This window comes from Thunnus thynnus, chromosome 18 (genome assembly GCF_963924715.1).
Source record: "Thunnus thynnus chromosome 18, fThuThy2.1, whole genome shotgun sequence".
In the NCBI taxonomy this organism is placed as follows: Eukaryota; Metazoa; Chordata; class Actinopteri; order Scombriformes; family Scombridae; genus Thunnus; species Thunnus thynnus.
This window is the reverse complement of record NC_089534.1, coordinates 21,738,807-21,750,739: the sequence shown is the minus strand read 5'-3', so window position 1 is coordinate 21,750,739 and position 11,933 is coordinate 21,738,807. Positions and strand designations below refer to the sequence as shown.

Sequence of the window (11,933 nt, the reverse complement as noted above, 5' to 3'; positions counted from 1 at the left end):
AACCCAAACCCAAAACACATGTAGCTACATGGATCTAAATGAGATCTGGAAATAATTTTTCTAATGTTTTTCCTGATTGCGGTGCATTAAAACAGCAGATTGAGCTTTGATGAAGCTTACTCATCCTTCAGTACAAATAAGGAACTAGTTGACGAAACATAAACAAGGTCTGCATAGCCAGGTGTTATTCGAAGTCATAACAATGTCCCCGTTCATAATTACCAATTAGCTCAGACTTTAAAAAAGATAAATAGGAAAAAACAAAAAATAAACTAAGCATGATGTTTTTCATTTTAATAAGAACACCAGCAATTAAAGCTACAAAGAAGTCTACACAAGGTAAATTAATGACGTTGAGGCAGTCAATTAAAGGTTTCTCAAGTCCTTACATGTACACGCTGATAAAGCAAATGTGCTGGGGATAAGAAAGCCTTGAAATGTTGGGTTTTCTGGAGGTGGGGCTGATGCGGCTGGTGATGTGCATGTACACTGCGACTGTAGAGCAGTCCAGAGGGGCCTGGCCCCCGGGGGGGGCTATGGGATGGCCCGGTTGGGTCTCTTTGGAGGGGGAGGGGGCATTAGCTCAGAGTCTGGGTCTGCCGGTTGTTTCCGGTTCTGGGCTTGGACTCCCTGCGAACAGCGGTCCACATACTCCAAAAGGATTTCCTTAGTGACGGGCTCCTGGATGCTTTTACACACAGCTGGAGAGAGAAAGAATAAACACACACAAACATATAGACACACAGGAGGAAGGAAGTTATTACAGAGATGATGACAGAACTTCCAGCTGCTTGGAACACAGAATTTATGTTTATTAATTGAAGCACAAATATATTTTAGGGCTGCAACTAATAATTATTTTCATTATTGATTAATCTGTTGAGTTTTTTCTGGATAAATCAGAAAAAATTGAATAGAAAATTGTAAAAAATGTCAATCACTGTTTCCCACAAGCCCAAGGTGACATCCTCAAATGTCTTGTTTTGTCCTGACCAACAGTCCACAACCCAAATATATTCAGTTTATTATCAAAGAAGACAAAAGAAACCAGAAAATATTTACATTTAAGAAACTGGAATCAGAGAATTTTTTCTCAAAATGATGAATCAGTTATCAGAATAGTCGGTGATTAATCATCTGTTAATTAACTAATTGATGCATCATTTGCAGCTCTAAAATAACAAACAACAAAGACTTTAGATATGGTTGCCAAATTTGGGGGAGGCTTTTAGCGAACAGCCAATAGTCACAGCAGTTCTTTCAAGCTTTTGACTTCTCCACATGTTGACGCAGTGGGCTGACAGTGTTTCAGTTACATAAATTTTGCAGTGGCAGCCCGCCTACAGGAAACAGTGGCATAGGATTGTAGTAAGAATGATACTTGGTATACAAAGAGTTTGGAGCTTTTAGATTTTTTTTTGCCTTTCCAAAACCAAGAACCTAAGAGCAAACATGTAAGAAATGGATTAAACAGTGTGTTTGTCTGCTCTAGTGTATGCTGCCAATGTTCACATGCCTGGCTACTAGCTAATAACATACAGTAGTCACCACTTCCAAGGTCAAGAGTTCATATCATGAGTCAGCTATGTTATTATGTGGGGTTAAAAGTTAGAAAAAGCCCTGTTCAGGAGTGGAACATCCACTGTGTGGGTCCTTAATGCTACTACATTAGAGTGTAGGGTAACAACTCTGTTACTGGATTTGGGGAAGTTTACAGTCACAAACTACACAATCTCATTACATGATTTAGAGTTTTGTTTACCAAAGACATCAGTTAGTCTTTTTCTTGATCCTTTTCTCTAGTTAAAGTGAAACATATTTAGTATATTTAGTATATATTGTTTTAAACTATGAATACTAAAGCTGACTAAACACTGTTTAGCTATAGTACACATCCAAACAGGGTAATATTAGAACAAAATAACAGTCTGCTGTCACATTTTTCGCTTATCATACTGTACTATGATCTTGTATACCAGGGCTAACCAGCTGCAATACCTGGGACCTATAAGTTACACAACGTCTACACAGGGTGTGTAGCAACAGCAGCAGGTCAGCAGCAGTTGTAGTGCTCTGTCTGTGTCTACACAGGATGCGTTCAGGCACAGTATTGAGTATAGGTCACTTGTGTTTTGGCAGCGCTTAACACACAATCACTGTAAAAGACAATAGACTTAAAGTGTAAAAATATGCAGCTGAATATGCACGCCTCCTGTGTAGACACGTCATGTGTCTTTTTTTACATTTTTACATGGTTCTGGTCTAGTCATCATATATGCAGCATTTTTTATACCTGTCAGCTGGAGACATTAAAAAGTCAGACAGAGACTGAGATTCCAACTAACTAACAGAGTCTATGTGAGTTAGCGAGCTAGTTATAGCTGCTAAAATCTCATCAGTTGTCATTTCAGCTGGCAAAATTGACAGTTGCTGAATAGAAATGAGAAATTGTTTTTTGTCAACTTCAATCTGAAATTTAAGGACCCACACAGTCCATGACCATGCCATGATCCAACAGCACATAGATGAGTGTGTACTAGTTTCTAAAGGGAACACAGTGTTATCAGCTCGGGGAGAAATACAGTGCTCTCTGTCTAGATTTTAGATGAAAGCTGCTTTTGCCAGCGGGGCTCCAAGGCTGCACAAGAGCCTACCTGAGGATCTAAAGCTCAATAATTCAGGACTATCTTTTCTATCTTCTGTCGATTCAATTCATTCTTTAAAAGTATTCTTTCTCGCTTGTGCTTCTTGTTTTTATTGCTTCAATTTGTATTTTTATGTGCCTTCTTGTATAGCACTGTAAAGTCAGCATTTGGATAAGTGCTACACAAATAAGGTTTATTACTCTGGTTAACTAGTATTTTTGCATGATTTCTGTCTTCTTCTCTCTGTTTTTCTTTATTTGTTGCTTCAATAAGCTGCTACAGCTGTGCAATTATTACAGGATGTAAGATCATACAAATAAACTAAACCAATATTTACACTGTAAGGCAAACTACCAGCCAGCCTCTACATAATTTGGGGCCAATTATTTTTTAAATATTTGTAAAGATTAAATATTATGCTCTCATTTGAACATATTACATGTTTTTGAAGCAAGATCTGATGATTATGTTGCTGCAGCTCTGATTTAACACCTTAATAGTTTCAACAATATTTTTTACAGTATATTTCAGGCATAATTGATTATGAATTAATGCAGATTTTTGTGGTGGTAATGGAACAAGCTGTAACACGACATCAACATATCACCAAGTTGATTGGCGAACATGTTAACAAGGAAAGATGAAGGTCCGCACACTGTAGCTCCCTTAGATGCAGTTTATTAATATTGACGTCCTAATATCAATAATCAATAAACCATCCATGGTTGATGTCTCAATATCAATAAACTGAATCTAAGGGAGCTACAGTGTGCGGACCTTCATCTTTCTTTGTTACATTGTTTCATTGGTCCAGCACACTTTTCAAACGTGTTGCAGACACAAAGAAGCATTAGAAGTTGTGTTTCTCTCCACATACATCTGAGCTTTTTTTCCGCTGAAAACAGCTGCTACTACTGCTGGAATCGAGGTTAATGAGGGCAGTGAGACTGTAACACAACAGTAAAGTGGTGGGATTTAAAAAACATAATGAGCTGAAAACACTAAAACGCTCTGTAAAACTGAAGGAAACTGCTGAGCCGGTCACTATGAGAGACCCCTCTCACATTGCACACAGTCATTTGATCCATTGCTGATACAAATATATTGATTAGTGCAGCTTTAACATGAAATATTTACGAATGTTGAACACATAATGTAAAAAAAAAAAAGTATCTTGTAATTCCTGAGTCTTTGGCAAACATTTCACAGCAAATGTAAGCTCCTGTATTCAAAGTGAGGAGATGAAGAAAACAATTTGTCCTAAATTGCTGTAAAGAGCATTCTGGGCACCAGATACGAGTCCAGACTGTCTGTGTGCATTCTTAATGGCAAGCACACAGTAGAGTACACACACATAACACTCTCTCTCTCTCTCTCTCTCTCTCTCTCATAACACAGAAATCAAAGTACGACAGGAGGCTGATGTGAAATATAGATAAAATGAGTCATTAATCGCAGGCTGACTGGCTGTTATTCACTCAGATACAGACAGAGATAGAGGAGACAGTGAGATATTAATAAATAACTGCTGCACAGGGAAGAATGGAGTCTCACCCATGGCTGTGTCGTACGAGTTTGGGAAGCTCTTGTCGACCCTCTGCCTCATGAACACCCAGGTGTTGTTGGCAAAGGTGCACTCGATGATCTTGTTGTCGTACTGTTTCAGCTCTTTAGTGGCCTGTGCGAACAAAGATAACAGGACACAGTTGTACTTGAAGGACACAGAGTGGACAAAATATCCGTGTAATTTTATTTTCTTCTGTTGCCCATGAAAATGATAAACCCACTAACGTATTTAGCCACAGTCAGAAGCTACGATGGCCTGGTGTAATGCAAGTTTGCTTCGTCTCACAGGACTCATCATTATAACAGCTCTCAGAGAGATGCTGCTGCATTGACTATTGCAATAGTTAATAATGAGCAGCACGTGTAAGTGCAGCTTTTCCTAACATGATGAATATGGAGCAAATTATTCCTTAATGGGACATTTTTCACTTTGGCAGTTACTACTTATTGGAAACTGTAGTAAAGAGACAAAATAAAGCTTCAGCAGCATGGAGTATGATGTCTAAAAGCAATAAATGAATTCACAAAATGGAAATAAAACCACAATGACTATTGTTTGTATGATTATATTAGTCGTGGCAGCGTTTTTAACTATGAGAACAATCACAGCGAGGTGCAGACCAGACCAGTGTGAGCTTCAAAGCCCATCAAAATAAAACACGTTGCACAACTTCATTCACCTCATCAAACGTTTTCCACTCTCTTGCCTTTATCATCCTAATTCCCCAACATGATGAAGGCAAGATAGCCACAAAGACCTCTGATTAGTTGAACAGATCGTGGTGTAGTGGAGGAGAGTTATGCAACGTGTTTGAAATTTGATGGTCCAGGCAGCAGGAACATTAAACTGCAGCAAACACATTTGCTGCTCTAAAATGTTCACCTCTGTTAATGGTGATGAGAGAAAGAGAAAGAAAAACAAAAACATTACATTGATATCATCCTTTAAATGGGCAATAAAAAATTACACTCTGGAAACGGCAGCCACTGTTTCAAAACCCATTAAACTTTACAAAGCCTCAGCAGTCTGTGATGAACAGCAGTATTTTACTGCTGCAGCTGTGGATTATTTGCATTATTGAGTTATTTCTCTGTTTTTTAATTAATGGATTCATTTGGTCAATGAAATGTCAGAAAAACAAAAGAGACAATTTGACACCGACTGACACAAACGCCAATTTCCCAAAACCCAAGGTGACATCGTCTAATTGCCAGTTTAAAACCCAAAGACATTCAATTGACAATGATACAAAACAGCGAGAAGCAGCAAATGCTTAAACTTGGGAAGCCGAAAATGTTTTTCAATTTTGAGTTTAATGGATAATCTGCAGATTATTTTCTCAAGTAATGTCAGTGAGATGTTAAAAAATGGTGAAAAAATTGCATTCACAATCTCTTTGAAGCCACAGTGATGTCTTCTACTTTCTTGTTTTGTCTTACTAACAGTCCAAAACCTAAAGATATTCAATTCACTGTTGTATACGACAAAGAAAAACTGCACATATGAGAAGCTGGAACCAGAAAATGTTGGATATTTCTGCTCGAAAAAATGACTGAATGGATTATTTGAATATCACAATAGCGGTCGATTAATTTTCTGCTGATCAAGTAATCGATTAATCGTTGCAGCTCTAGACTTTTCTCTGTTGCAGCGCTACTTAAAAGCTTTACACTGAAACCAGTGTATTTCTACATTGACTCAAGCAGACAAATGAACAGTGTGAGCGTCTGTGTCTCTGTGATGCAGCCCTGAACAAAGCAGTGCAACAGTTCCTGCTCTGCCTACTGAGCTGCGCAGGATCACTGACTTATTACATCACATTCTGCTTTGAAAACAAAATCAACTCTACACACTGAGCGCACTGGAACACAGTCGAAGTGTATGAAAATGGCACACAATACTGAAGATCAAGTATGAGTCAGAGAAGACATTTGAGCATCTGTTGTTTATTTGTCGAGGGACTGAGTCTCACTGAGAGGATTCTCAAGACTTGGAAAATGCAGTTTGTAGTGCTGCTGGGAGGGTGAAACGCACAACCAAAATAGTCAAAGATTTCTCACCTTGACCCCCCCATATAAAGGCTGCTCAAGCATTCGTTGCATTGAAAAGTTTGTGTAACGACTCTGGAGACAAAGAGGGCGACCTCCAGGGTCCGAGTGTGAACACGTGACTTACAGCCAAGGTCAGAGGATGACCACCGTTGCCAGGAAAGCACCGGTGTTTGGCAAGATGCTAAAAGACTATGTAAGAGCTTGTGCGATCCTTGAGAGCGGGGCATCTGGGCTCACAGTGGGGGTCGAAATCACACAGGAAGCATGAAAGTGTGAGGAAGGAACATGGAGAGAACCAAAGAGGCCAAAGAGAGAGATTCTACAAACTGCACTTTTGATAATTGCCTTCACGAATCATAACCTGTAAACAATTTCAATAATTTAAAAATTCAGATTTACCTCCGAAAAACATCTTCCTTTTTATCTCAGTTTGAAGACACGCGTTGATAAGTCAAACAGCATGTTTTTATTTGGAGAAGAGTGGCAGACAGCAGCGACAGCATCTCTAAGCTTTCCTAAAGCTCAGCACAGCAAGCTGCCAGAGAACTGTGAAGGGCAGTACAGGCAGGCGGGACGCGCTGCTACAGGCTGGGATCTCTTCCTGCTGGTGAGGGGTGACATGTTGGCTGCCATTTTTCATCACCACTTGGTGCTTAATCCGTCCAAATCTGTCTCATTATGGCAGCACACATGTGCCACCAGTTAGCAGGGACTTTGGCAGTCAAACTCTTTCTCAGCCGGCGGTGCACTGCTGCAGAGCGCTCTCTGTTTCTGCTTTCTATTGCAATCCTTCTATGTTCAGATTTAGAAACTATAATCAATCTTAACAAGAAAGGAGGAAGAACTCCTGCCAGTTCTCACACTTTTTTTGGTTTTCTTTGTGAAATACAAAGTGAGTTTTCTTCAGTAGTAATCCACAACTTTGAAAGAAATGTCTGCTACTGTTATCAACAACTGAGAGCAAACAATTCTTATGAAAGCCCAATGAACATTTCACATTTACTGTTTTTAAAATCAACTTTATACAGAGCCCTTGTGTGTGCTTCACATGTCACAATGCCTTGTTTGGATACATATATAAGAAATATAAAAAGCTGCAGTTTACAATTAGTGACTTCATTTTTTGGTGTGTTGGAAAGCACTTTGTGACCACTTCATGCAAATGGTGTCACCTGATTAAAAGAAAATATTCATTTTTCAGGAGAAGCTTAACATTTTGGGAAATTCAGTATGTTTATTTGCTTTCTTTCCATAGTTACAGAGTTAGATGAGAAGATCAATATCATGCTCATGTCAGTGTGCGAGGGACAGAGCTGGAACCGGGAGGTGATTAGCTTAGCTTAGCATAAACACTAGAGGCAAGGGGAAACTGCTAGCCTGGCTCTGTACAAAGTTTAAACAATCTTCCTATTAATATAGTATATATCTTGTTTTTTTAAAATATGTACACAAACAAAAATTGAAACAACAATTTATGGTTTCAGTGGGAGTTTCGTGCTATAACAACATCCAGTTGTCCGGTAGTCTCATCATTAACGTGACGGTTGCCAGGCAACTGGCAAAGACGCTGCACGTAAGTACTGGTTGGACAGATAAACTGTTGATAGTTACACCACCTTACTTCTTAAACTGCAAAGTGTCATTTTTATATTTCTGTTCATCTACAGATTAAACAAACAAGACACATCATGTTAATTTGTGAGCTTGTCTGTACTTATCGACAGACATGACAATGGTATCAATCTTCTCATCTAACTGAGTGCATTTCCTAAAATGTCCAACTATTCCTTTGAGATACAAGCTCATGCACATAAATAATTAAGTCACTTTGTGGCATCAACATCTGTTTACAGACACACACCACATTAATATTAACACATTATCAGTAAAGTGCCAGTGTGTCCATTTATAATGTCACCCAAAGACAGGAAGAACAGTCATTAATTCTATCCCACGCACTGAAATTAAACTGGAAGCACAACAGACAATTGTAGACTGGTGAAGTACACAATATGACATCTGACCTTTCACCAGTCTGTGCATAAATAACACAGACAGTCAACCTGCTTCTTTATCAAATATTATATTCCATGGGGACTGTTGTGCTGGTACTCGGTGCTACAGAATATTACAGGCCCTTCGTGGAGATAGTGGCATGCATGAGTAAACATTGAAAGTTTGTAATTTCCTTGAATAGCGGTTTTGTTTTACTCCAACACTGCTCTCCAACTGACCCTGCCTTTGTTTCTTTCCAGACTTAATCAGAACCGGCCCGGAGGTCTGCAACACGGCAGCACTCGGGTCCATTTTAATAAGGAGAAAATATATGAAAGAATATATAAGCGGGGAGAGGATATAAGATGCAAACATTAACAAACGCTCCCCCAGAGGGAACAACGTCACAGCTGATGGACAGAATTGAAAGTAACATTGGATCTTTAATATGTGCTGGTAATAATGTCACGCTATGAGGCATCATAACAATTCTGTCCATTAATAATCAGTTCCTACTTATGCATATACAACTCAACTGAATGACTCAGCGAACAGCAGGAAATGAAAACAGCGGAAGTTAAAATATCCGCCTCACATGTTCTATTATATATCTCTTCTATCATCAATGTAATTACAAGGACAATTACAGCTATATGTGGCTATAGCTGAGTCACAGATCAAACAAATGGGAGCCCAACGACTCCTCATGATCCCATTATATGACGTCAGCGCCGGGCTTCTGGTGAAAATGTATAATACTGATCATTATCCCACACGTTCAGATTGACTGTCACAGAACTGAGGAGATCTCTGAGGGGAAGGTAATAATGTGTAACTGAGGTAAATGAGGGGAAAGTAGACTTATGTTGTCAGGTCTGGCAGTTAAACATGGCACAAGCAGCGTGAAAAAAAGGAAAAAAAAACTGCACAGAAACAACTACACAGACCATAGAATTGTGTTTTTTTACCTCCCAAACTTTTAATTGATTAGTTTGTTTGTTGTGCAGCATGATTGAGTGTTTTTCTGAAGTTTTCTATGGGCAGCACTTTCATTTACACTGACAGTATTCATGGTTCTTAATACAAACCTCACATCTCATTTAATACACAAAAGCTGTTGCCAACAAAAACCTGAAAACAACACATAATGGAAGCCTAGTCAGAACACTTGACTAAGTAGTGCTGTTGATTAAACGGAGAAATACTTGTACTCATTAACATTTTTCACTCACTTAATGATGCAGATGGAGTCAGACAAATTGGGGACATCACTGATGTAAAAAAAAACAAAAACACAACAAAAAACAGTCAAAGGCATTTCAGCACTCAGCGGGTGAAGTGCACACTGCCAAACTCTCATAGTTTCATCAGAGTAGTCAGTCTTTAACAGAGAGATGCTCTTATCTCCGTCTCTGGTGACTAGATCTGTCAGGCTCCATTCAAATTATTTATGATTAATGAGCTGTACGCACAGGCCACATATAGTTCTGCACAGGGAGTTGACTCCATGAAGCAGTGAAATTAAAGCTAAATGGGGAATCAATGGCCATTACCTCTAGCAGGCTTTAGCAAACTTTACCATTTCTACAAGTCACACCTGGATTGATGCAGCTTTTATACTATTAGGAACTATGGACAGGAGTACAAATTATTGGTAACAAAACCATCCTATTTACATTTAAATGCCCTGCACAGCCACACTGGTGTTTACAATGACTCTCGTGGGAGCTTTGCAGGGAATTAGGTGATTTCACAAAACTCTCCGAATCGATAAGAATGAAGGCTGGCTAAATTATCCAAACAAACAGATGAAACTTTTTTTTTTTTAAATTTACTTTACTTTTTTTTGTATAGCATTGTACTCACCAAAGTCAATGCTGAGATCTGGGAATGAAAGACATCTAATCACTAAAAGTAGATCCAACACAGCAGGTTATAAACCAGCTGACAGTTTAGCGAGATTATTTACCGCTTTATTTGGAGGCAATATTGAAACAGGGCTCGTCACAATTGTCACTTATCACCCCTAATTAAACAGGAAAACTGAGTGCGCACAACTACAGCAAGTATGGTAAATGCATGCTTTTCTACCTTAGTGGACAGGTGCTTTACAATTTGCCTCTCATTCACCCACTCACACACCTCTGGCACTGGCGCGGCCATCCAGAGCAGTTTTGGGGGTTCAGTTCTTTTGGTCAAGGACACTTCAACACATGGACACCAACTCTGCAATTAATGGACAACCTGCACTACCTCCCTGGGCAAAGTCGAACCAAGTCGGTCTGTAAACTTTGATGGATGTTTACAGTGGACAGTTCAGTAAATAGTTTTACTGCCTGTTTTTGATTTGTCTTCCAGATACGTTTGACTCACCTGTGGTATTTGTCTGCAATCATCTGATCAGTTGTTTTTCCTATTTTTAGTGATGTAACAGAGTTCCCAGATCTCAGCAATTACTTCAGTGATTACTATATTGTCATTAACATAGTATAAAGCCGGTGACTGGAGATACAAAAATAAAATATAAGTTAAACCTGATAAATAGTTCTACTTAAAGGAATTTACCAGATTTATAGATCGATGACAATACAAGGACTGCAGTGGTAGAGTGAGCTTCAGTTGCAACATAATGATGATAATAGTAACATAGCTACTATTGTATATATGATATACATTACATAAATAAACCATTTTAGTGGACGCTCATGAAGTCTATTTGGGTTTTAGAACAGTAAAAACATTGGCAAGACAAAAGGTTTTCAGTCGGTCTGCTCTTTCACAATATGTTTTTATAAAGGCTGAGCTGATAAATCATCATGAGAGCTCCCTTACAAAATTCATTTTAGTGATTCCCTGTAGGTACCTACAGTGTAAGGAATTACAACAATAAGGAGCCAAATTGGAAAGATTAAGTCCATAAAACAGGATTTCATGAAGTTGCTGACATTATTCTAATTACAGAAAAGTTGGGTGAATTTCCTTCTCCAGCAGGCAGTCGCATTTCAAAGAGCTGACAACCGAATGTGCCTCATATTACATCTAATCGACACAGACATTACTAAAATGCCCATGAGCAAGGCGATGAATATAAAAACTACTCTGTGCTGGTGCACTGCAGGCCACAAACACACACATAAATAGACTGTGCAGAAGTGGCTCTACATGTCAGATTTATCAGGAACATTATTCAGCCAGCCAAAACCAGAAGACGCTGTGTCCTGTGCTGGCATGTACTTACCATTTTTTTACCACATTTGCACTTGGACTGATTGTAAAACACATTTCACAACAATAACAACAACATGAAAGATGGCAGAAGATGACCCAGGGCTGTAGAGTTTGCTCTGTCTCGCTGAGAGAAGCCTAGAGCCCGATCAGCAAACTCAGACTCTACCTTGATCAGTTGCAGAGCCCTGAGCTGTCAATAGCAATCTGGCACACAGTGATGACACAAGAGGGAGAGGAACCACTCATCTACTGTGTTTCTAAACCATGACTATCAATATTGGAAGTACAACACACACTAACACTCATTTAGACAAAGTGGGACAATTCCATATAGAGTAATATTCATCATAGAGATCTACATCAAACTGCCAAACAAATATAAAATTACTGCCATGTTGTCCCGTAACCTGCTCTCCACCCCAGGCCACCGAATGCCCATAATACTCT

The 11,933-nt window shown here is 39.0% G+C and overlaps 1 protein-coding gene across 1 annotated transcript in view; it reads right to left on the bottom strand.

Moving 5' to 3' along the window:
• Positions 1 to 279: 279 nt before the first annotated feature.
• Positions 280 to 11,933, bottom strand: part of rngtt (RNA guanylyltransferase and 5'-phosphatase) — a 92,227-nt gene continuing 80,573 nt past the window's right edge. The window contains exons 15-16 of the mRNA XM_067571633.1: positions 4,200 to 4,323; positions 280 to 701 (exon numbers count right to left, since the gene is read on the bottom strand). Of these exons, the coding sequence (XP_067427734.1) occupies positions 535 to 701; positions 4,200 to 4,323 (291 nt within the window). The 3' untranslated portion in view covers positions 280 to 534. The remainder of the gene's footprint in view (positions 702 to 4,199; positions 4,324 to 11,933) is intronic.